Here is a 27,111-nt window from a genome sequence, read left to right on the forward strand (position 1 = left end):
CAGCTTCTGGCCGAGCGCGGAGAGCACGGCGCGGTGCACCACGGGCGCGCCGCACGGTAGGGCATGGAGGAGCGCGGCGAGTCCCAGCCGACCGCGGGCTGCGGCGATGCGCGCCCCGGCGACGATCGCGGCGGCGGCAGCGCCCACCCGTGGGCCCCCGAGGACGCCTGGATGGGCACGCACCCTAAGGTCAGCAGGCGCTAGAGGAGCAGGGCGCCCTGTCCAGGCCTGCTCCCAAGGCGGGACCCCCGGGCCGTGCTCCCGCTTGGGCCCTTGACTCCCCACCCAGTGGGATCGCAGAGTTTCCGCGCGAACCTCACGGAAGGGGATTCTTTTTGCTCACTGATCGCTGCTGGCAACATTGTTTTTGTTTGTTTCAATGAGTTAAACTATTGTTCTGACACCGCCCCCTTCCGCCTCGCCTCCCTCGGACCATTCTTAACTGGAGGGAACATCGTTAGCTACATTGCCTCTGGAGCCAGATATCAGCCACACCAGTAATCTGAGTTTTGCTGCTTAGGGTCGTTCTTGGGGATGGTCTCATTTAATCCTCATAGTAACCAAGCGGAACCGTTTGTGAGCCTCGAATAAGCTGTAGTAGTCTCCCGTGGTCAAAGTTTTAGGCCAGGTCCTCCTTTGTCTCTTGGCAAATTGCTGCCCTGGACCAGCTATGGCCCAAGCAATGAATGGATATGAGTTTTGCAAGAATCTCAGGGCCTACATACTTTGGTCTAGTAGCTTGAATAGAATTGCAGTCTTCTGCTGGAGAGCAGTATTTCATAGTTAATGACCTAAAAAACATCCCAGAAAAGGAAAACTTTGAAGATCTTTTCATCTTCTCTTGCTTGATTTTATCCTTCTGCTCTGATCCCCTTACACCCTCTCAGGGTGAGAAAAACAAACGCTAACATGGAGATATTATTAAGTGACATCAAAGAACCAAAATATGGAGAGAGAGCATGGTGGTCAGGAGCATGAGTTCAGACTGCCTGAGTTTGAATCCTAGTTCTGTCATCAGCTTTGTGATTATTATTATTATTTTTTTTTTTCCTGCGGGGGCGGGGGGACGCAAAAAAGAAAAAGTTTTATCTCATTGTTCCTCAGTTTTCTCTTCTGTAAAATGGAGATAAGAATAGTATTAACCTTATCAAGTTGTTAGAGGATTAAGACAGTTAATATTAGTAAAGCACTTAAGACACAGCAGCCACTACCTAAATATTTAAAGGAAAACACCAGTAATAAGTTTTAAAAGCTACTTCTAGATTTGATGTTACTGTTTAATTTTCATACTTGCAGGGTTTTTTGTTTTTTGTTTTTTCTTTCTTTAAAGTCAAACACTTTATAGACTCAAACAATCAAATACTTTCTTTTGGTTTTTCTTCTTGAAGGATCTAATTGATCTTAAAAAAAAAAAAAGAAAAGGTATTAGTTGTTTGATTTTCAGTTCTGCATTTGCATTATTCAGTTTGAAAATTACTTAGGTCAATCCAATAACATAGGATCAGATTTATCATCCTCAAACACCACTTTGGTTATGTAATTCTCATGTTTAGAGAATTTCCTGAAGGGTAAAATTCATACTTTTACGTTGGCCATCAAGACCTCGCTACCTGGTCCCCCGTTGCCTTTTCAGTGTCATTTCCAAACTTATTTGAGGTTGAGGAGGACAATTAACAGCACTCCTCTTTTCCTGCACCTGTACACACTTTGGTGCATGCTGAGGGAAAGTGTGACTTTAGCACACCCAGGTGGGTCTGCAGATGCCTCACCTCTGCACTGACCCTGCTCCCCACCTGCCTAGTCATTGACAGAGCTGAAATACCTCAGGCTTCTCCTGCAGGGGCAGGCCCTGAATAATGTTCCCTGTGTGCTGACCAACAAGTCTGAAAGCCGCAGCAGCTTGTTTGATCCTTCCTTTGAAACTCAACAGTTAATGAACTCCCTGCTCTTGAGTGAGCAGGGGTGGGGAGAGAGGCCAGGAGTACTCTTCTAGCACACCTTCTCCACCGGCAAATGAGACCAGGGAAACAGAGGCTCCCACTAACCTGCCCCGACAAAAGTCCTGTTAAGATGTCTCTACTCCCGGCAGATAGGTTTCTTTCTAGGCCTTTGAATCCATGGTGCTTATTTCCACTTTCGTGTGATTACTCACACTGTCACTCTTTCTCTGTTTATTCAATTCGCACATGTCCTTCAGGGCCCAGTTTGCATCCCACTTCTGCCAGGAAACAGTCACCAGCCAAGCCACCTGAGTGCAGCTCCTTTGACCTGTTGTGTCATTTTTTTTTTTTTTTCCATTCACTTGGTTTTTAGTCACTTACTATAATGTATTATTATTTATCTGCAATTGCAAGTGTGTATGTGTTTACCCTAGCAATCCATAAGTTTTTTTAAGAGATAGGGATCAGAGCTTAATTGCTAAGAAATTCCCACTATACCTTTAGGAGAGTCTTATACATTATCTGTTGACTAGTTGTTAATTGAAAGAAAATGCTAAGAGATTCTTCCTTCTCTTTTTGACAATTACATTTTGATTTTCAGTATTTAGAAATGATGGAATTAGATATAGGAGATGCCACCCAAGTTTATATAGCGTTCTTGGTTTACCTGGACCTCATGGAGAGTAAGTAACTTGTTTATTATTGTTTTGTTATTGGGGTTATTGGTGGGGGAATGAGGAGTTGTGTCGGGATATAGCATTTATGCATTTGCTGTTAATTTTGTCAGTGTTGTGATTTCTTTATTCATTAGCACTGGGAATTACGAGTAACAGAAAATACTAGAAAGATAAAGGGACATAGCATTATAAGTGATGTTTGCTCAACTGAGTATTAGGTAGATTTTAGACCTTTTATCTTTTATTTTTGATAAATATTGTTGTCCATTCGATGATGCACTTTCAGGTAAAAGTTGGCATGAAGTAAACTGTGTGGGATTACCAGATCTCCAGCTCATCTGCCTTCTCGGTACTGAAATAGAAGGAGAAGGGTTACAGACTGTGGTACCTACGCCCATCAGTGCTTCCCTCAGCCATAACAGGTGGGCAGCTGATTTTGATCTTTGTTTAGCAGGTTAGTTCCTTTCCTGCATAAAGCACTAGGAATCCTTAAATTAGGGTTAGTAATAAATTTTAAAGGCTTCCTGGTAGATCAGGGGTTAAGTATCTGCCTGCAACACAGGAGACACGGGTTCCATCCCTGGGTCAGGAAGATACTCTGGAGAAGGAAATGGCAACCCACTCCATTATTCTTGCCTGGAAAATCCAATGGACAGAGAATCCTGGTAGGCTACAGTCCATGGGGTTGCAAAGAGTTTGACACGACTTAGCAACTAAACAACAGCAACAATGTATTTTAAAAGGGATTTGGGGTATAGGAATCATGGCTTTATTCTTGGTTATTTGAGAACTAAGTTAAATATGAGTGTTGAACAAGTGTTTATTTACTGTAAAATGTTACTGTATTTTTCATGCTCATTGGGAGTGGTTTCATTTTAGATATTTTTAACTTTATAAAAAGGCATGTAATATTTTGAGGCTTGCTTTATAATGTTAAGGTTATATTATGGTGTCTCTTGGCCAGGAGGGTGGGCCGCCGTATAGCATTCCATTGTGTGATTATACCATAGTGTTCACATCTCTCCTGATGATGGAGTGTTGCTCATGTTCGACTTTAGGGGGTAGTTTCAAACTATTTTCCAAAGTGGTTGCCTCAGTTTACTTTCCCCTACACAGTAAGTAAGATCTTTGGAAGCTGTATGGTCTCTGACATTTACTATTCTCTGACTCATAAATTTTTGCCAGTTGAATGGCTTGTGTAACTATGGTCTTAATGTGCAGGTCTCTGATACTGAACATTTATTTATATTTTTATTATTTCCTAGCTTGAAAAATGCATTTTCACATCCTTTACCTGTTGGATTGTTTGCAGTTTCCTCACTGACCCCTAGGACTTCTTTATATATTCTTGATATTAATCCTTTTGGTTGTGTTTCCCAGATTTAAAAATCTGTCTTTCAGGTATCTTTTGATGAATAACAGCTTTTAATTTGAATATAATCATACTTACTAATTTTAATAATCAATATCTTTATATCTAATATAGGCGCTATTTCCTAAGTAAAGATTTAAAAGACGACGGTCACCTGTATCTTCACTAAGAGTTTTGAAGTTGCTCTTTTTAACATTATGAGAGGAAGGCTAGGGACCCTATTTTCAGTTGGATGACTATTTTTCTCTGCCCCCAATTACTGAATATTCCCTCCTTTCCTTATTATCTGACATACCATCTTTGTGCAGCTATGCTTTGATTTGCTTCTGGCCTCTCTTTATATTCTGTTTGTCAATATATTTATTCTTAATGCCAGTACCAGGTTTTCCTAACTGCTTGCTTCATAAGAAGACCTGGCATCCTGGTAAAAAGTCTCCCTCTCTGTTCTTCTTGAGAAGCTGTGACAGGTGGCTTCTGAGACGGCTTCTTGTGATCCGGCCTTCTGATGGTCACACTTGTGTAACTCCCTTCCCTGGAGTGTGGGCTGGAGTCAGTGACTTGCCTTTTTGTTGGGGGGTAGTTGTTGTGCACTGAGCAGCTTGTGGGATCTTAGTTCCCCAACCAGCGATCAAACCCGGGTCCTCGGCGGTGAAAGCATAGAGTCGTAACCCTTGGAGCACCAGGGAATTCCCAGTGTCTTACTGTTAATAAATAAAATTTGGCAAAATGATGAGATGCTACTTCTAAGGCCAGATTATAGAAGACATAAGGCTATTTGGGGTCTTTTGTGTTTCCACACAAATTTGAAAATTTTTAGTTACTAGTTCTGTGAAAAATTGTTCAGTTGCTGAGTCATATCTGATTCTTTGTAACCCCATGGACTGCAGCTTGCCAGGCCCCCCTGTCCTTCACTGTCTCCCAGAGTTTGTTCAAACTCATTTCTATTCAGTTGGTGATGCTATCTAACCATCTCACCTTCTGCCGCCCCCTTCTCCTTTTGCTTTCAGTCTTGGCCAGCATCAGGGTCTTTTCCAATGTGAAAAATACTCTTGACAATTTGATAGAGATTGCACTAAATCTATAAATTGCCTTGAATCATATGGTCATTTTAACAGTATTGACTTTTCCTATCCAAGGGCATGGTATATTTTTCTTTCTGTCTGTGTCATTTTCAATTTCTTTCATCAGTGTCTTATAGTTCAACTGACAAGAGCATATCTATCTATGTGTGTGTGTGTGTGTGCACACATATATACATGCGTGCTCAGTCTCTTCAGTCATGTCTGACTCTTTGCAACCCAAAGACTGTAGCCCACCAGGCTCCTCTGTCCATGGGATTCTCCAGGACACACACACACACACACACACACACACACACACTGTCCATGGGATTCTCCAGGACACACACACACGCGCGCGCGCGCACACACTGTATATCTAAAGCATTGTAAATCAATGATACTTTGAGAAAAAAACCAGTGGCTTCTGTTGGGCACTCTCTCTCTGACTTGTTTGTTCTGAGGTAAGCCAGCTGCACTGAGAACTGTCCTAGAGAAAGGCTGAACGTAACTAGTAATGGAGCCAAGTTTCTGCGAGGTAGGAAGGGGAGAATTCAAGAAACTACTGGAAGAGAGTAATCTTGAGCTGGAAGAGGAGCACCCAAACCTCGGAGGCTGTAGGGCAGGTAGAAAGGACAGATAAAGACATAGGTATATTTTAGTGGGTGTATAAGTAGGGAAGAGGGCTTGGAGCTGTTGTTCAGCCACTAAGTCATGTCCGACTCTTTGTGACCCTATGAACTGCAACATGCCAGGCTCCTCTGTCCTCCAGTATCTACCAGAGTTCGCTCAGATTCCTGTCCATTGAGTCAGTGATGCTATCTAACCATCTCATCCTCGGCTGTCCCCTTCTCCTTGGCCTTCAGTTTTTCCCAGCGTCAGGGTCTTTTCTAGTAAGTCAGCTCTTCGCATCAGGTAGCCAAAGTACTGGAGTTTCAGCTTCAGCATCAGTCCTTCCAGTGAACACCCAGGACTGATCTCCTTCAGGATGGACTGGTTGGATCTCCTTGCAGTCCAAGGGACTCTCAAGAGTCTTCTCCAGCACCACAATTCAAAGGGGAAGGAGGCAGAGCACCTTAAGTTCCAATATGAAGCACTTTGATGAATACCTATTTTTTTCTGAATTCTCTATGAATGCATAGAGAATTAATGCATATTGACTTAGGAGAAAGACCGTGGACTAAAGCCAAAAGACCTGGATTCTGGTCTTGGCACAGATACTTAACATTTTGTTTGATGATTGGAGACACACAATTCTTGAGTTTCACTTTGTCTTTTATTGAAGGTTACAGGTTATCAGTAGATAATATGTGAGATCCCTTCCAAATCAAAGCTACCATAATTGGCTATTTTTTTCATTGTGTGTATTACATAAAATTATATTAAGCTAATTTTTAGATTTCTATTAAATGTTTTTGGTGTGTGTGATTTGTTATTAGAATTATCTTTTGATATTTCAGGCTATTCGTACTATTCTTTGAGAGGCTTCTTACTGTGAGATTTTTCTATGTGTTTTGAGAATCAATACACAACAATTTAACTAGCTTTATTTCTAATAATGCTTCTGCCTAAGAGATGTAATAATTCACTCCTTCAGACTCTCCCTTTGTGTCTTTAAATTACTGTAACAATGTCATCCTAGCTAGTATTATTGTTATTTTATTTATTTGGACAAGGAACTACCATTTAGAATTAACGTACATTTAATCCTAAAAAGCAAAATGAATATAGCCTGTTTGAATCAAAATCATTTCATAAATCTAGAACTATAAATTTGCCCGATTAATTTCTAGTTTTTCCTACTTATGACTATTGCTTTTCTAGCTTTTTAAGCTTGTTTTCTCCTTTAAGTAGAATTAGTTGGAAGGGTAACTTAGTAATCCATTTTTGCGCTCTATAAATAAAGCAGAGGGCTTAGTCTGTGTGTCTTATTTTTATATAAATATTCATGATTATATTAGGCAGTGGAATGATAATATAGAAAATAGCACAAATGGGGCCCAATACACATTAGATTTATTATACTTTTTATGGCATAAAATGTTCTCAACTCAAAGAGTGGAAATAACCTTTAACAAATAAAGATTTGTGTGTTTGATTTCATTCCTCAGTTTTTAACAGGAGTGATATTTTTAGGTAATAGGCAAACTTTAATCTGTTTTTACTCCCATGTGTACTTTCTGTATAAAATGTTACATGTATAACAGTAATGGTGCAATTTCAGACAGTTGTGGTTAATGTAGGAATTTTCCTTCATTAGTAACACAAAGAAAATTATTGACTTTGACTCTATGGCCGCCTTGTATAGGGAGGAAGCTCATTAAGACAAGTCCTGAAAGTATTTGGGTAGGAATTTATGAAGGCAACTCACCTTAAAAAAAATGCATTTTTTTGAATTTAAGAGAATAAACCACCTATAAAAATAAATCACTGGGTTCACTTTAAAAATTATTATTGTCAGATAATATTGCTTGAACTTTTTAGTCTTTACCTAGCAAATACTTATTGACTGTTAGGTCAGGAGGTGGTCTGTGCTAGAGATACCGTGCTGATCAAGACAACCTATTTCTTTTTTTGAGGCATAATTGATATGCAACATTGTATTAGCTTCAGGTGTGCAACATAATGATTTGATATTTGTATATATGGCAAAAGAAATCACTGTATATAATTACAGAGTTTTTTTTTTTCTTGTGATATGAACCCTTAAGATCTACTTTCTTAGCCACTTTCAAATAATGCAATATGGTATTATTAACTATAGTCACCATGCTGTAGATTACATACCCATGACTTATTTATTTTATAACCGGAAGTTTATACTTTTTAAGTCTTTTCGCCTGTTTTACCCACTGCCTCTGGCAACCTCCAGTCTGTTTTCTGTGTCTATGAACTTTCGTGTGGGTGTAATTCCACATATGCATGTGATCATATGGTATTTAAGACTTTCTCTTGAAAGTAACTTTCTGGCTTTAATTGTTGGCTTGGAAAATAAATTTTATTTCATTTTTTGGTAATTGTTAGATGAGATCTAGGAAAAAAATTGTCGTTTGTTCAGAGATTTAATTAACAGTAATTTGGGACCGCCTCCACTTATTTTATTGTTAGGTAATTGAATAACAGGGCTTCCTTATTGGCTCAGTGGTAAAGAATCCACCTGCAATGCAAGTGACATGGGTTTGATCCCTGGGTCAGGAAGATTCCCTGGAGAAGGAAATAGCAACCCTCTCCAGTATTCTTGCCTGGGAAATCCCATTGACAGAGGAGCCTGGTGGCCTACAGTCCATGAGGTCCCAAAAGAATCAGACACAACTTAGTGACTAAACAACAACAACAAATTGAGTAACAGGAGTAGTGGAGTACTGATAAACATTTTACATAAAGTTGTATCAGGACCCAGAAGGACAGGAAAAGCCTCAAAGTGCTAAGAGACCATGTTTTAGCAAGACAAGTGGAAGTAGTGACTGCCTGCCTATTATGGAATCTGGTTCAGAGTAGGTGCTTAATGGCATGGGCCAAATTGAACAAATTGAACAAACAAGGCTACTAATGAACAAATGAATATCTAGAACTCATGAGAAAAGAAGGGACGGGTGGGAAATGAGGAAAGAAGGGTTACATACATCTTGAAGGACATCACTGTTTACACTTCTTTGCTGTTATGAATTACACTGTAATGGATAGCCCTGTAAGTATATCCTTGTTCTCATGTATGAGAGTCTCTCTAAGGTAGAAACCTGGAGGGGAAACAGCTGGGACATACAGCATTTACAGCTTCATCTTTACTACTTATTACTCACCTCCTCTCCGGAAGGTTATCAGTTTATAGTCCCACTGAGAGTATAGAAGTTTCCATAGACTAGGAGAAGAGATTTACTGATGTAGAGCCGACAAAGATTCAATCAGAATATGTACATAACTTCTGTGACTCGAGGGAAAAAGCAACCCAGATGAAAAACATGGGCAAAGAATATGAACAGCAGTTCACAGAAGAGGAATTAATCAGGGAAATACAGATGTAAGATGTGCTTGTTCGTGTTTTAGCTTAATGATGCAGAAGCTTTTCAAACAGTTTATGTGTTAGATTTGACAAAAGGAAGATCTGGGAGGATGTTTGAACAGGCCTACAGCTAGCTCATGACTTGCTCTGGAGTGAATTAGGAAAAAGGGACTCTCGGGCATACAGAAAAAGTCTTCACCAGGATTCAGGTTTGGCAAGCTCCATCAAGCAGATTTCAGACACCCTTGTACCTGACACCTTTGTGCAAGGTACAGTCTGTACAATATGCATGACTCCCTAGCCCTGAAGCATGTCTGTTGAGCCCCAGGTTTCCAGAAGGTGCTCTTAAAAGTTACTGCTACGTGGATGGTGTTGTGGAAGGACTTCATGCAGGCGAATGATGCAGTAGCTTATTCCATGTGGTTATAAGAATATTTTGCATTAGTAGAGAATGTTACAGAATTTCAGAGTACCTTCACTTGTTTCATTAGCTCTAGAAACCATAGTGGTATACAGGTATATATAAATTATAAAATGCAGGTATATACAGGTATATATAAATTTCATATATAAAAAGCTGAGATTAAAAATATGTTTTTATTTATGTTCTACTGTTTCCAAAAGATAATAAAGGATTCAGTGTGTTGCACCAGGATCTCCAGGTAGATAACAAAGTCTCATAGCTATCATTCTTACTGAAAGGTGTTGCTGAACCATGCAAAGACTCGGGATTCTTGGCCTCCAGAAGAGAAGAATTCAATCCGGGGCCAGAGACAAGGCTGGATCGCTCAGAGCTTTTGTACAATAAAGTTTTATTAAGGTATAAGGGAGACAGAGAAAGCTTCTGACATAGGCATCAGAAGGGGGCAGAAAGAGTACGCCCTTGCTAGTGTTAGCCATGGAGTTGTATACTCTCTAATTAGTTATTACAGTGAATCAAAAGAATGTCTGGAGGTTGTAAAGACCTCACTAGACCTCCTCCCATAATGTACACCCTAAGATAATAGGAGTAGCCAGAAGGTTTCTTCCAGAGACTGTCCTCAGGCAGGGTACATTATTGCTATGTAATCCTAAGGAATGTAGAGGGGAAAAAGTTTGTCCTTTCTTCCTACTTGAGAATTCCAGACCCCTCTCTCCTTGGGGACCCCTAGACTTCTTATCAACCTGCCTAGGAATTAGCTCTCTCATTATTTTGCTGGTGACTTTAAAATCTTTTACTGGAGAATAAAACCAGATACAGAAAGTCGCACAGTATAAATGCATAGGCTGAGTTCCAAAGAGAACATTTTGAACACTTGTGACCACCACTTAGTCAAGAAATAAAACCTTTCCAGCCATCTCAGAACTCCTTCAGTGTGCCTTGCCCTAAGCATAACCTTTTCCTTCCCCATTATTCTTACTTTTATGGTAATAACTTTTATTTTGGTATACTCTCGTATGATGTACTCATGGTGCATTTTAATGTTTCCCTGTCCTCTGTATTTTCTGCAAATTGGCAGCTGGAATCAAGGCTTCAATTATTATCATATTAGTAAGACTATAGCTGGTGGCCTGTTCTTTTATCAGGAGGCATGTAATGCCCTTTTATTTTTTATATACATTTTAAAATCAATTTAATTTCTACAAATAAAACAGTTCCTTATTTGTATCTCATAAATTTTGCTCATTAAAAAATGTTTTTGGTTATATCCTGTAAATCTCTCTTAATCTGCAGCAGAGATCAACAAACTATCCATAAAGCTCTAAACAGTAAATATTTTGAGATTTGGTGGCTGTTTGGTCTCTGTTGCAACCCCTTAGCTCTGTCACATTAAGGGGAAAGCAGCCCTAGACAAATATATAAACAGATGGGTGTGGCTGTGTTCTTATAACTTTATTTACAAGAACAGAGGGCATCCAGATTGACCCATAGACTAGTGGTTTACCACCTCCTGATGTGTGGGTCCTGCCTCTATCCTTCTCTTTTCCTCACAATTTTTCTGTTAAAGAACCTAGGCTGTTTGACATACATACTCTCCCATAGTATGGGTTTGTCAATTACTCATGGTGCATTTCAGCAGGTTTCCCTGTCCTGTATTTTCTGCAAATTGGCTGCTGAAACCAGCAGCTTGGTTAGATGCAATTGGATCACATTAGTAAGACTCTAGCTGATAGTCCATTCTTTCATCAGGAGACAGGTAATGTCTGGTTTCCTCTCTGTGTGATCTTAGTAGCTACTAATGCTTAATGCCTAGTTGTGACTACGCATTAAGTGGTGGTTTTAACCTTTGTTTTAACTTTTATTTAACCTTTATTGTTTTCCTGACCCATGATTCTAGTCCACTTTCCTTGAACTGCAGTATAGATATACTAGAGCTTTTGTTTATATATTGTTCCCAGGACCTCTTTGTGTTGACTCCCTGCTTTGACTCTCACCCAAGAAAGCATAGTAGAATGTGAGTAGGTGAGAATGGTGATATATTATGGGGAATGTTAATTTTACATTAAAATACAGCCTGCCAACTTTGTTGTTGGAAATAAATCACCACACACTTGCACTGTCAACCTGCGCACAGAAGCTGTAAATCACTATCCTAGACTGTGCTGCTTAGCTGCTTGATTGTGGTGCTTTTTTCCTTATAAATGTTTTGTATTTTTCACAAACTTTAAATGACATTTTTATTACTAGGGAATTTGGGTAGTATACAAAGCCGAAGAGCCAGAGGAGTTGGCAGTTGCAGTGGGTGCATTTGCATGTTATCCACAAAGGGTACAGTGTACCTAAGGCTTGCTAGCTGTTTCCTTTACTGAAGCCCCAAGTTTTAGAATCTGTTGTTTGTAATACTGGACCACACTCTGTCGTTTTCATAGTTAATTACAACTTAGTTATGAACGATTTCCCCAGGGATAATAGTCTCATCGTAGTCCTTAAAACTATGGTAGCAACTATCTTGCAGCTTGACTACTGAGTGAGAGAGTGGCATATATATTTGAAAAGCTTATTCTTTCCATTATTTACTTTATGGTGTATATGTTTTGGTTGGCCAAAAAGTTAATTCATGTTTTTTTTCAATAACATTTAATAGAGAGCCCTCAATGAACTTTTTGGCCAACCCAATTATTTGGTGACTCCTTAAAAGGTAACGGTTCTAGGCAACACTTAATATTATATCTGCATCAGTGTCTCAGAATGCCCAGACAGATTTTTTAGCCATTTCCTACTCATTTTCCCAGGGTTGGCCCCTGTTGGTTTTATGTATGTAGTTTCTGGCAAGAATACAGACAGATTCCATCACAGATCAAATGTGTGTTTGAATAGCAATGAGTCAGTGCAGTATTTTGAGCAAAAGTACAGTTTGTGATCGTTGTTTCCTCTAAAGCAGTTATACATAAAATTTGTGTGCATGTCATTAGTCCTGTCCAATTCCTTGCGGCCCCATGGACTGTTGCCTTCCAGGCTCCTCTGTCCATGGAATTTTCCAGGCAAGAATACTGGAGTGGGTTGCCATTTCCTACTCTAGGGGATCTTCCCAACCCAGGGATAGAACATGTGTTTCTCTTTTTTTTTTAAACTTTAAGCTTTTTGTTTTGTATTGGAGTATAGCCGATTAACAGTGTTGTGGTAGTTTCAGACCAACAGGAAAGGTACTCAGCCTACATATGCATGTATCCATCCTCCCCGAATCATGACTCTCATCCAGGCTGACACATAACATTAAGTGGAGTTCCGTGTGCTATACAGTATTGGGCTTCCCTAGTGGCTCAGACGGTTAAGTATCCGCCTGCAATGTGGAAGACCTGGGCTCGAACCCTGGGTCAGGAAGTTCCCGTGGAGAGGGGCATGGCAACCCACTCCAGTATTCTTGCCTGGAGAATCCCCATGGACAGAGGAGTCTGGCAGGCTACAGTCCATGGGTTCACAAAGAGTCAGACACAACCGAGTGACTAAACACATACAGTAGGTCCTTGTTGGTTATTCATGTTGAATATAGCAGTGTGTACATGACCTTCCCAAACGCCCTAACTATCCCTTCCTCCCAGCAACCATAAGTTTGTTTTCTAAGTCTGTGAGTCTCTTACTATTTTGTAAGTAAGTTCATTTGTGTCATTTCTTTTTAGATTCCAGATATAAGGGTTATCATACAATATTTTTCCTTCTCTGTCTGACTTACTTCACTCAGTATAACACTCTTTAGGTCCATCCATGTTGCTGCAAATGGCATTATTTCATTCTTTTTAATGGCTGAGTAATATTCCCTTGTATATATGGACCACATCTTCTTTATCCACTCCTGTGTCAGTAGACATTTAGGTTGCTTCGGTGTCTTGGCTGTTGTAAACAGTGCTGCAATGAACACTGGCGTGCATGTATCCTTTCTGATCATGTTTTTCTCCAGATGTATGCCCAGGAGTGGGATTGTAGGGTCATATGGTAGCTCTGTTTTTAGGTTTTTTAAGGAAGCTCCGTGCGGGAGACCCGGATTTGATCCCTGGGTTGGGAAGATCCCCTGAAGGAGGGCATGGCAACCCACTCTAGTATTCTTGCCTGGAGAATCCCTCTGGACAGAGGAGCCTGGCAGGGTACAATCCATGGGGTCACAAAGAGCCAGACACGGCTGAGCGCCCAAGCCCGGCACAGCCCAGCACAAGGAGCCTCCGTACTGTCTCCGTGGTGGCGGTACCAGTTTACATTCCCACCAACAGGGCGGGAGGGGTCCCTTCTCCACGCCCTCTCCAGCTTCTGTTGGTGGTGGATTTTTTGGTGATAGCCATTCTGACTCCTGCATTGGCAGGCAGATTCCTTACCACTAATGCCACCTGGGAAGCCTTATACATAAAATTTACTCATAGTTAAAACACTCTGGCATATTTTTTAAGTCTTAAAAGGTCTTATGTATGCTAGTCCCTTGTGAAAATGCTGATTTCATACTAATTACTGATATCCAGTAGGAGAATAGAATTGGAAAAAGGTTGTATCCAATGACAAGTGGGTAAATTATGCTGATGGGAACATGAAACTGGGAATATGCTTCTCAACAGGAGGGATACAACTACTTTATCTCTCATCTAAAAATACTTTCTAAAGCTAATGTAAATAATCTTTAGCTTACACTTTAAAATACTATATTAAGTTCTATATTTGGATGGTATATACATATGTAAAGCACTTTGGATTGTTTCTTGCTAAAGCAAATCTAAGAATTCATGTAGCAGTTTTGGTCAGTGACTGTAGAGGTTATGATAGTAGTAAATTCATAGAGGCCAAAGAGATCTGATGAATTTAAAGATAAGATAACCGGAGGAATCCTAATGAAAGCCAAGGGCCTTTTTCTGAGCTGAAGTAGCAAATGAAGTCAAATTTGTGTCGAGAGAGCTTAGTTAGCTTTTCTTTGGACCATCCTGACGTTGATATTTGTTGAATGAATGAAGTATATTACAACAAAATTAAGGTAGTTTTATAGCCTTCTGTAATAGTGCTAATATAAGTTTTTTTAAAAAGCCGAACAGAGGATTTTTTATAATTATGAGATCCAGAGACAGTTAAGATACTGTTTTTTTTTAAATGCTCAATACATCTCTTTTGTTACAAAAGGCTATAGTTCCTTGCTTAGTAATACCAATGCATCATTCATCCTTTTAAACCTGAGTAAATTATAAATGACTTTCTTCTCTCAGTGCCAGAGAAGGATACTGGATAGCTTATGTGAGGATGGAACCTCTCCGATGACCGTTTTATCCCTCCACTTCCACAAATTAGTGGCGTTTCTTTTGAGGTATGGTGATTGATAACCTCTCTACCAGTTTACCTGAAAGGCAGTTTTTCCAAATGTTCTCTTTCTTAGCACCTTCTGGCCTGAACATCACTCTGGAAATTAGGGGGGAAAAAAGCCTTTAGCATTTCATATACCAGATTGGTCATCTGCTAGTTCAGCAGCCATAAGGCTAAAAGTCTAATAACTTTTGTCATTTGATTTGATCAGAACTCTTTTGGCGAGATCTTTATATAATTTATGCTTTAAGAGAAGTGAAAAAATTCATTACACATAGAAATGAGTGTCAGAGCCAAAGTTAGACTAGAAATCCTGTGAGTTTTTAATCTGATGCTTAGCTTATTAAACTGTATTAACCTGTTCCCTATAATGTTGTTGTCAAGGTTTTCAGTATTTCAAAAGAATACATTCTTCCTGACTGCAGTTCTTTTTACTTTGTTGGAGTTAATGTAGCTTTTAAATATAGTTTTTAAGGCCTGGAAAGAGTAATTTTTCTTTTTTTAAAGGACATGATTATTTTAAAAATATTTTATTAGCTGTTTATGTGTTCTCACAGCAGTAACCCAAATAATAAAAATGGACTAGTTGTTTATTTTTAAATCCATTGTACCCAGTGTTTTTTCCAAGGAAAGAGAAAAAATCCGTATTTTAAAACACAGATGTGTAGGAAAAATTAAATTTTTATTTCTTTTTCTTGTACTAAAATAGTATAACTTTCAGTAAAAAATTTTATGAATATCCATAATTATACTTTCTCTTGAAGCATTAAATATGATAAACATAAATGAATATCGATGGAATTATAGACCATCTAGAGTCAAAGAAGCATCTTTTTGTTTGAAGGGAAGGATAAAAAAGTAAATTGCATATTAGTGCAGCATATTTTAGGTTGCTCATTCATTTATTAGGCATCTGTTGTGTACTGGGTTGCCTTTTTGGTTTGTTTATGATTTCCTTTGCTGTGCAAAAACTTTTGAGTTTAGAGAATTAACCTATGGTTACCAGAGGGGAAGTGTGAGGAGGGATGGTCAGGGAGTTTGGGATTGACATGTACACACTTTCATGTATAGTTAGAATGTAGCAATTGGATAACCAACAAGGACCTACTACTGTAAGCATGGGAAACTCTGCTCGATATTATGTAACAACTTAAATGGGAAAAGAATTTGAAAAAGAATAGATACATGTTAAAAAAAAAAAAACTCTTTATTTGCCTTCTTTTATAAATGGCAACACTATGCATTCTGAAACTCAGGCCAGAAACCTTGGAGATATTTATCACTTTGTATCTATCTATACTTTATCTTTTAGAACAATTTTAAATTTACAGAAAACTTGAGCAGATAGTACAGAGGTTTCCCACGTAAGTTTCAGTCCAGCACAGTGTTTATTAGTTATTATTGTGTTGCTTTAGTATGGTACATTTGTTATAATTAATGAACCAATATTGATATAGTATTATTAAGTAAGGTCCATAATTTTTCATTAAGGTTCACTCTTTATTGTACAGGTCTACTGGTTTTAACACATGCATAATGTCACGTATCCACCGTTATACACAATAGTTTTATTGCCCTAAAAATCCTGTGTGCTGCATATAGCCATCCGTTTGCCCCACTCTGAACTGCTGGCTACCACTGAACTCTTAACTCTGTAGCTTTGCCTTTTTCAAAATGGTATATAGTTGAAAGTTTTGATTAGGACTGTGCTTAATTTATAGATCACAATGGGAAGAATTGGCATCTTAATAATGTTGAATCTTCCTATCCAAGGATATGGACTATTTCTCCATTTATTTAGATCTCCTGTGATTTCTTTCCTCAGAGTTTTACAGTTTTCCTTAAACAGATCCTGTGTATATTTTTCTTAGTTTATACCTAAAGTATTTAACTTTTTGGATGCTATTGTAAATGGTCCTCTGTTTTTCATTTGAAGTTCCATTTGTTCATTCCTGGTATATAGGAAAGCAACTGACTTTCATATATTAACCTTGCTATATAATCTCTGATTAGTTTTAATCCACCCAGTTCTCAGACCTCCAGATTAATTTGTTAACAAATTCTGTCACTTCTCCTTTAAAAGTTTATGTAAAATCTGACCATCTCTCCCCTCTTTTGCTATACCATATCCCTCTGGTATAAGCTACTATCATCTCACCCTCTGTACTATTGCAACCTATGAAGTGGCCCCCTTTTATTACCACATTTATTGCTACCCCGTGTATTATATATTATTTACTTTCGTCTTCCCTGCACTTCCTTGATGGAAACAGGAACTTTGTTCTGTTCATTGCTATTAATACTTCCCCTGTGCCTAACCTAGTACCTGATATTTGGTGTTAAATAGGTATTTGTTGGATGAGTGAGGGATATGACTCAGTTTCTGCAAAAGAAAGTTGCTGAATAATAGCTTAAAGAACATAAGGTTGCTCCAAGCAACCTTACAAGAGTTTCTATAAAACTAGAGTGTCTACAAAATTCATCTGTTTGCAAGATTTTCCCACACTTTATACGGTAACTAAAACTGTCTGTATCCGAGGAGAGAACAGTCACAGATCTGAAGAGTCCCTCTGCTGATTCTATGAATAGGCTCCTTACCTTTTAGTTAAGTTCTTTTTCATCCATTTCTTCACCACTCAACACGCCCCCCCCCCCAACTTCAACCCTTCTTTTGCCTAAGTGCCTTGGAAGAAAGACTTATAGTAATGGTGGAGTAAAGGGTTAATAGAACTAACAATTCCTCCTTTAGAACATTTTTAAAGATGTTCTTAGTTATAAGATTTAATTCTGAAGTGCTACATATTTTTGAAGGATACTCCATTATTATTTCCCTGTAAAAAATATTTCCTCTCTCCAAAAGTATATACTCTTTATTACAAATTCATTAAGTGATCATTATTTTATATGAGGCCTGAAGTCCAGTAACTCGTGAAGTGACTTCTGGCATTTGTCTGCCCTGCGTATCAGGATGTGTGTCCTTGTACTACCTCTGCTGGAAATCTGCTTCTGGGGAAACCACCCATTCTGGCAGCTTCTTTCAACTAGCATACCATTTTTTTTTTCTCTTACCCTCAAGGAAAAAAAACAAAAAACAAACTTGCAATTTATTTTAGCAGAATAACTTCCCACTGGGGCAAATAGCCACACAGGCACTTAATTGTTGAGTAAACCCCCTTGAGACTGTAGCCGCCTTGATTTTTTATTAGGAAGGCATTGGCATGATCCCTAAGCGGGTGGTCTGTTATTCTTGAAACCTTGAGGATTGAGCCTGTGGATGAGTAAGGCCCCGTGGGCACCAATTTAATCTTGCATTGTGTTTCAGAGTTGCATAATGGTGTGTCCTTTCAATATATCATAATGAGGCAGATCAGGGAGTTCATGTGTTTTATCGATGTAACTGAAGCATGTATCAATTTGACCACATTGAAGAGGACAAAAGAATATATTGCCTTCTGTGGGGTGAAATTAATAATAATTTTAACCCATGATGCATTCTAGTTCAACAAGGTTGAAGTTAAAATTAATGTTGTCTTCAACTTTTTTGCCCTTTGTGCACATCTCCAGAGATTCCTTAGTCTCTATTATAGGGTTCTTACCAAAAAAAACTATATATGCTAAGATTTATTGAAAGAATTTAAATAGCTTGGAGAGATGGCAGCAGCTAAATAATGTTCTCTGTGTGTTTGCCTCAGATACATTCTCAAGTTAGCTTTGTTAAACTTCAGAATCACTGTTTTCAGTATGCTGAGGTCCTCTCAAAACAGTTATAAGAAACAAAAACCTGTTATAAACATCAAATTCTGTTACTGTTGATCAACAACTATGATACTGACTTATCTCTTTCTTAGGTGGAATTTTTGCCTTAAAATGTAATGAACTCAAAAACCTGAAGTTCTTATTGTTAATGCATAGGTTATGTTTTACATATGTGAATTTCTATCAGATATGAACTATGAAGAGTTTTATTATCTAAATTATTATTTTAGATCTGTCTAATGTAACATCTCTACAATATCTTTCCAAAGAACTGAGTTTTTAAAAAATATGCATATAAGGAAACTTTGTTCTGTGGTTTCTAAATTAAGATTTCAAACTATGAGCTTGTTAGAGGTTAAATGAGACTATAGTATTTTAATGATGCTTCATGATCCTCAGCATCTTTACAATCATGTGTGGTTCTTAAAATAGAACTTTGAAACCTGTTGTTGTTGTTATATTGAGAAAGCACAGCCTATTGACTCAAAGACAAAGTAACACCTTTAGGAGTTTATTAGTACCCCATAAAGGGAACAAATAAGACAGATTTCAAATAGACAGATGATGGCATTACCTTAAACATGTGTTACAAATTGCCATTGACTAGAAGAGATCTTGAACAAGAATCTTTGTGAGACTTCCCAAGTGTGTTTTGAGTAACAGAGGCAGATAAATGATTTAATTCTGTTATTACTGAGAAAATTCATTGGTAATTTTCCCCCACACACTTCCACGTAGGATAAACAGAGCTCTGAGATGGGAACTTCCATTTCATTTTTGACAGTGATTTCCCTCGACTCTGAAGACAATACCCCCTTTACAACTCTGAGCTAATTTTCAAATGTGAGGGTTTCCCACATGGGTGTTTTGAGTAAGTCTGAAAATGTTTTGGTATTTATATCAAAGAACTCTGAAAACAAATATGAATGAGATGGAAATTTCTATCCTAAATTTCAGTATTTGAGCTAGAATTCCCACGCAGTTTGCATTAGGGGGAAAAAAAACACATGCATGCACATACACATATACATTTCTGATTTAAATCATGTTATATTGGGAGAAAAAGAAAATAGGTAAAAATCATCTTAATTTTTTTTTTCCCTTCCATCTGTGTCCCATCTTCATCATACCCTGCCAGTTAGGGGTATTTAAAGGAGCTTACTTGTAAGTTATGCATATTGCAGTGGCTTCAGAGTGTCGCTTCCCATCAGTGCTGTGTAGTAAGGCTTCTGATTCATATTTATGGTGGCTTCATCCAAATATCTCTTTATAAAGTAAACCTCTGATATGAACAGTAAGCTCGCTAATTGTCATACCATTCAACATAGGTGGAAATTGTTTTTTAAGAGGAAGGTAGTGATTACCATATTACGTCCCAGTTTTCAAAGAAGGAAATCTGGTATAGATAGTTGATAAAAATACTGTATTCAGTGACTACTTGTCAGTTTGTAAAGTCTTTTCATGTATGCCACCCCATTGATTATTACAGTAATCCTATTTGTAGACAGAGATATACTGTCTTCCGATTATAGCACCATTTGTTAAAAAGACTTTCTTCATTGAATTGCCTTTGTACCTTTGTCAGAAATGAACAGATCGGACTTACAGCGTATTAAGAAGTAATACAGATGATAATATTAACACAAAGGATGGGGCTGTGTAGAAGCAAGGAAATGACATCAAAAAGTAACTTGAAGAAACATTAATACCAGAAATATTAAATATGTAGGTTATATATTTTTTATCCTTTTTCCTCTTAACTTTTTTAAAGATATAAGATTGTATAAAGTAATAACACTGTACTGAGTTTATAATATATAAGCATAATATATATGACAATAATAGCACAAAGAAGGGAGAAAGGAAAGAAATTATATTGGAGTTTCTATATTTGTTTTAGAATTAATCTGAGTAAATTGTGATAAATTAAGGTGCATATAGTGTGATCTCTAGAACCACCACTAAGGAACTCAAAAAAGTACAGCTGACCCTTGAACAATGCAGGAGTTAGGGATGCCAATCCTCTGCATAGTTGAAAATCTGAGTATAACTTTATAGCTGACCCTCTGTGTCTGCAGTTCTGTATCCACAGATTCAATAGATCAGGGATCATAGTACTACAGTGTTCAGTACATATTTATTGAAAAAAAAATCCACAGATAAATAGACCTGCAGAGTTCAAATCTGTGTTGTTCAGGGGTCAACTGTATAGTTAAAAAAAAAACACAAAGTAATCAAAATAGTACTCTAGAAATATCAATTTAATCAAAAGGAGGAGGTAAAGGAGGACCAGAGGAACAAAAAAAAGACATGTGATATACAGAAAGTGAAAGTGAAAATCCCTTGGTCGTGTCCAACTCTTTGCGACCCCATGGACTATATAGTCTGTGGAATTCTCTCCAGGCCAGAATACTGGAGTGGCTAGCTGTTCCTTTCTCCAGGGGATCTTACCAACCCAGGGATTGAACCCAGGTCTCCTTCACTGCAGGCAGATTCTTTACCAGCTGAGCCACCCAAAACAAATAGCAAAATGGCATACATAAATCCAACACTATTAATATTATTTTAAATGTGAATGGATTAAACTTTCCAATCAAAGGACAGGAATTATAAGACTGGGTATAAAAACAAGATCCAACTACATGCTCTCTGTAAGAGAGACACTTTACATTCAGAGACAACAATTTTGGGAAAGTCTGAACTATTTCTTCTACACTGCTTGGTCTAAATGTGCCCCCTGTGTTTCATATGGTGAAATCCTTAGCCCAGAAGATGATGGTATTAGGAGGTGAGATCTTTGGAGGTGCTTAAGCAATCAATGATGGTAGAACCCTCATAAATGGAATTAGTGGCTTTAAAGAAGACCTCACAGAGGTCTCTTACTCCTTTCACCACGTGAAGACGTAGTAAGAGGGTTCTGGCTGTGAACCAGGAAGAGGACCTCCACCTGAAAGAGACCAAGCTGGTGCCTTGATGTTGGACTTTTCAACTTTCAGAACCCTGAGATATAAACTTCTATTGTTTATGCACTGTGGTATTTTGTTATAGCAGCCTGAACAGACTAAGATACACATTATTCTCTCCTTATTTTCTTTCTGTAATTTACACGTATGTTAAACTGATACTGCACTAAAGTCCTCTGGTGTTTTATTTAAAGAAAAAAATGTTCTCCTTGTATTACACTTCAGTTAAGTTTTTTGTGACCTGTTTTTAGGTTCATTAAGTTCTTTCTTCTGTTGTGTCTAATCTGTCATTGAACCCAGTCAATAATTTTGAAAATATATTTTTAGATTCTAGAATGTTCATTTTCTTTAGAATTTTCATTCTTTTGCTTAAATTTTTCATCTTATCACTCATTTTGTCTGTGTTTTTTCTCAATACCATAATATTTATTGTAGTTATTTTAGAATCTTTACTTAACTCCAGCATCTAAGTTTTTCAACAGCCTTAGTTTTCTGATAGTCTTCTTGTATTGATTTTTTGATGTTGATTATTAGATGTATTTTCCACCTTCACATAGCTTAGAGTTTTTCATGGGATGCTGGCCATTGTGTATGAAGAAGAGACTGAGGTTGATAGACTGATGTGGATGCTACCTACCCGCCCCCTCACTCCGCCCCCCAAAGAGCTCATCCTTTCCTCTGTCTGGCAGGTAGAGGCAGGGTCTTATTTAGTCATTCAGATCAGAAATCAAGAGGAATCGTAGCTGAGTTGCAGCTTTATAGTTATCAATTCTGTTCTGGTTTGAAATGTCTTGAGAATGGATCAGGCCTCTCGCCTCAGCAGGGCCTAGTGATTAGGGCTTGCCTGCCATTTTCTAGTCCCTTCCCCAGTTTTTCATGCTGCTGCTTAAACACAGCAGAAGTCCCATGAGTAAGAATTAGTGGACTAGAGGGACTGATGTCCCTTAAGATTCCAACCCACCACATCAGTTCAAGCGTGGCTTTCAGATGTCGTGCTGTTTTCTCCTGGTCCCAGTGAAATCACTTTCCTATGACTGGCTCACTCCTCCGGCCACAGTGACCAGACTTAGCAGTTGCCCTTGAGGGTTAGAAGTGGCTGTGCCTTGGTCTCTAGTTTACCCAGGAAGGGCTCATTTCTCATTGGAATTTAGCTCCTTTGTACTTCTTTGTACTTTACCTCTTTTTTATGGCATTAAAGAAAAATGGTATATTTTTAAGCAAATGAGGTATTTTCTCTTTATTATCATAGGAATGGTGGTCTTTTGAGATCTTTTATATCCTAATTAGAAGTGAAATCTCCTTCTGCTCTGACTTTTGAATATGTAATAATGAAAAAAAGGAACATTACCTTGGTGATCATATCTTACAATTCTTATTCTTAACTTTTTTCACAGTGTAGAGTAGGGGTCAGCAAACCTTTTCTTAAAGGACCAGGTAGTAAGTATGTTGGGCTCCGTGGGCAGAGTGGCAAAATCAAGGCTATTTTGTAGGTACTTATATGCCCATTCAAAATGTACCATTTGAAGATATAAAGATCATTCTTAGCTCATGGGCTATAGAAAAACAGGTGACCAGAGTTTGCCAGGCCCTGGTGTAGAGATAAATGATAAAGTAATTTGAATGTGTGATGACACGTAAGAGATGTGGGTTTGAACCCTGGTTTGGAAAGATCCCCTGGAGGAGGGCATGGCAACCCACTCCAGTATTCTTGCCTGGAGAATCCCATGGACAGAGGAGCTTGACAGGCTATAGTGCATAGGGTTGCAGAGTCGGACACAACTGAAGCAACTTAGCATGCATGCACGTTAAACAAAAAGCAGGCGAATATCAGATATTTTGAAGACATTACTACAGATACTTGAAAGCATTCTACTACACACTATTAACAATTTTTTTTCTTAGAAAGCTTTGACCCTCAAAATTGGTACAAGCCAGTGGAAACAGACACTTAGGTGTGTTAAGTACAGGGTAGTGATTACAGTAATGTAGGTTTGCACAAGGTGTCTCTGTAGGATTGGGGAAAGATGATGCTTTGCTGACTCTTGAAAAGGAATTAAGATTTTTTTTCAGGAAAAAATTTTATTTATCCAATAATACCAGTATTACCATACTATTGAATTGACTCTCTCAAGGTCATCTTAGAAATGGTTTGACTATGAGGTTTGACAAACTTAGAAACTCATTCTCTCCTTATGTGATTGTATACTTGTGAATATTTAATGATAGGTAGTAGGTAAGCAGCCTTTTGTGACTGTTTTAAGAAACTAGTTATCACTCTGAACATATTATGCAGTGACTAAATGGTAGTTTAGCAAGAACAATTCAGTTTCAGCTTTCCCAGAGGTTTATTGCTGTTTTAAATCACTTTTAAAATCTTGTCTCCTCCACAGATTTTTTAAAAAGTATTATAATTACTGTAGGAAGGCTATTTCAAAGCAGAGACTTCTTTTTATATGCTTTATAAATTAAAGAGCTAGTAGGATGGGTGAAGAGTCACCACAAGAATTTTTACTTAAGAGTTGGGAGTAGAATTTAAGGGGACAAATTAGACTTTTGCTAAAGAGAGTATAGTGTTATTTATGTATTCAGTTGTAGCATGTTAATATGCTAGTAAATCTTTTTCTAATTCCAGAAAATTGGTTAGCTTAATGAAAAAAACAGCTGATCATTTTTTATTTGCCCTTTTAAGAAGACTCCTCTGGAGTTTACATTTTCCTCAACTACTGAACACAGGTTTTGTTAGGTAGGTAATAACGATTTTTAGTTCATGGTATGCAAAAACTAACAGTGCTTTGAAGATCTTGATATTGGATTTAGTAGATTATTATTTACACAGCAAGCAAACCAAAATCCTTCATAACATTGATGCTTGACATATAATTTTATTAAAAAAATTTTTTCTCTCTGTATTTTTCTTTTTGCTTTTATTGAGTATCAGGATACATGAGAGCCACAGAAATATCTGTATTCATATCCAATAATTCTAATACTTGGAAAGACCAAGCAGAATTATTTAAAAAGAAACTACTACCTTCAGAAAGATGATTATCACAGTTTATCTTTATTAGCACCATCCTCCTCACACACACACACACAAAACTGAAAGAACATTACAGCAATAGGAGAATGATTGGATAAATTGTGAATCAATAGAATATTATATAACCTTATAAAGATTGTAATTTTGAGCACCATGTAGAAATATGGGGAAATGTTTATTATAGTCTATTAAAAAAACAAACAAACAAACAAACCTGAATACCAGTTGCTTTGCTGTAAGATACCAAGTTGGAAACTTGGAAGATGAGTAATAAAAATTTTTAGCCGATTTAGACGCACTAAATACTGTTAGTGTCCCTTTTGTAGGTTCCCTAGATACAGTTTTGATTCTCTTAGGTATAATGATCAGGAGAGAAGAGTGAATATAAAAGAGGAGGACTGAAAGTCAATAAATAATGCTTATTTGTGGGATTTTCTGTATAAAAAGTTAACTTAAGTATTTATATTTGAGCCTTCAGACATTTCCTGAGTTAACGTTACAGATATAATGTTATTATGTACCTTGTCTCCAAGATTTTACAGTATTTGACCATATTACTAACTGAGTGACTGTGAATCCTGAATGTGTTATGGCTCTATTTTCAGGATAAGGGAAATCTTGAAGGCATCTCGAAAATTGCAAGGTGATCCCGACTTGCCCATGTCGTTTACTTTGGCCATAGTGGAGTCCGACTCTACAATAGTCTACTACAAACTCACTGATGGATTTATGCTGCCAGATCCTCAGGTCAGTTTGGAGGTGACTATCAGTAAAACAGTGAAAAGGGAAGAAAATTATGACATGATTTTAGGTGTGAATCCATCCACTCACAGAACCATCGCTTCTTTTGCAATATGAAAATTCAAGGGGAAAAGGACTTGATGTCTCATATCTCAGAAAACTAGCTATGTTCTGTTCAAAGTAACATGTTCCTAGTTGTTTTCACAAAAAATTATTTGACTTCCTTACTCTACAGAAAATTTTATAGTTTCCCAGAGTACTTCATGAAGTCATAACACATTTAATTATTTGATGAGTAACTGGGGTGGAATATAAAGGCTTATAATAGTTTTAACCAAAAGAACATTTAAGGAAATGTTAAATTGGTTGGCATTTTGACAGGAACAATTTAATACATAAATGTGTTTTATATGATTTCTTTACATGCATTGTTAGCATAATTGAGATAATCATAATAAATATCTTTCAAGTTTTGCTTTAAATTACATTATCTTTTGGGGAAAAGGTCCATCCTAATCTTTTTCTTTTTTTTATGTTGCAGAATATTTCCCTTAGAAGATGACACCTATACTTCCCGATGTTTACTTTGTTCACACAAGACTGGCTTAAGAACCATCAGCCTGGTTCATCTTTTATCTCAGAGATAGTCAGGGCTGACTTAGCTGATCCCATTCCAGAAGTTTTCTTTTTTGAAGAATAAAACTTTCCCATATAGAAGAATTTATTTTCTTAAAAAATAATAAGATAGTTGCTCTAGAACTTTCTCACTTGGAGACAGTTTGATTATAGTCATATGCAGGTTTATGCCTGTGGTGTGTTCAGAAGGATAGGAAATTCTTGAGACCACCATCTCTTTCCCTTACTCAGCTCTCTCAGTCTTTTGGTCACTACAGCTAGTCTGCAGAAATGGAGAATTTACTTTAGTCTGCTTTTTCATCCCCGGTAGAAGGTGTTCTTTTGATTGGTTTTCATGACACAATTAATGTTACTTCCTTCTATGGTTAAATCAAAATTAAAAATATGCTCATCCAGTGTATAAAATTGCATGTCTAGATTAATAGGGACCAGAGAAGTGTTACCTACAAGAGCACTGGGCCTTTTTTTTTTCCCTCCCATTCTTACTTACTACCACCATACTGTACATAGCTAGAATATTGTAGGAGAGATATTAATAGTAGTGGACAGTGTGAACCTTAAAAACATCTTTCTTCAGTAGACCTAGTTTTTCCACTTTTTCTTAATTGTTACCTAGAAAGGTGTTTTGAAAGTTAAGGCAAGAGTCAGAAAAATTTTTCCAGAAAGGGCCAGAAAGGAACTATTTTAGGTTTTTCAGGCCATATAGGTTTTCTCACAACTTCTCAGCTATCTTGTTTGTAGAATAAAAATAATTGTAGACAGTATATAAATGAATGGATATGCCTATATTCCAATAAAACTTTATTTACAAATGCAGGGCCATAGTTTGCCAACACCTGGTCTGGGGAAATAGTCAATAAACATACAAAAGTAATGAATGTTGTGTTATGTACCCATTAAAAATTAGAAATGAGAATATTGTAAAACATGAAAAAATGCTTAGTAAAAAGAAAAAAGCAAGATACAAAGTGTATGAATGGATATGATTATGGCTGTGAATAACACACCAAGTATATAATAAAAAAAGGACAAAATAAATTCCTAACTGTGGTTATAATAGGAGGGCAGGGCAGTAAATGAATGGCTTTGTCTTTCTTTAAGATTTTACTTTTTCTTTGTTGGTATTACTTTTATAATAAAAATGTTTTAAAGTAAAAAAATGTGTCCTGAGATCTGTAT

At 37.5% G+C, this 27,111-nt stretch overlaps 1 protein-coding gene across 1 annotated transcript; it reads left to right on the forward strand.

Moving 5' to 3' along the window:
* Positions 1-27,092, forward strand: TSEN15 (tRNA splicing endonuclease subunit 15). Its single transcript, XM_065936191.1, has 5 exons — positions 1-189; positions 2,542-2,623; positions 2,904-3,039; positions 25,161-25,302; positions 25,838-27,092. The coding sequence occupies exons 1-5, from the start codon at positions 64-66 to the stop codon at positions 25,856-25,858; spliced, it is 507 nt and encodes a 168-aa protein (XP_065792263.1). The 5' UTR covers positions 1-63; the 3' UTR covers positions 25,859-27,092.
* The last annotated feature ends 19 nt before the right edge of the window (positions 27,093-27,111 follow it).

The sequence above is a fragment of the Muntiacus reevesi genome, chromosome 5 (genome assembly GCF_963930625.1).
Source record: "Muntiacus reevesi chromosome 5, mMunRee1.1, whole genome shotgun sequence".
NCBI lineage: Eukaryota > Metazoa > Chordata > Mammalia > Artiodactyla > Cervidae > Muntiacus > Muntiacus reevesi.

Coding starts and splice junctions, on each gene's coding strand:
- TSEN15 (XM_065936191.1), top strand. CDS start 64: ATGGAGGAGCGCGGCGAGTCCCAGCCGACCGCGGGCTGCGGCGATGCG. Junction 2,624..2,903: donor TTACCTGGACCTCATGGAGA/GTAAGTAACTTG, acceptor ATGCACTTTCAG/GTAAAAGTTGGCATGAAGTA. Junction 25,303..25,837: donor TTATGCTGCCAGATCCTCAG/GTCAGTTTGGAG, acceptor TTTATGTTGCAG/AATATTTCCCTTAGAAGATG.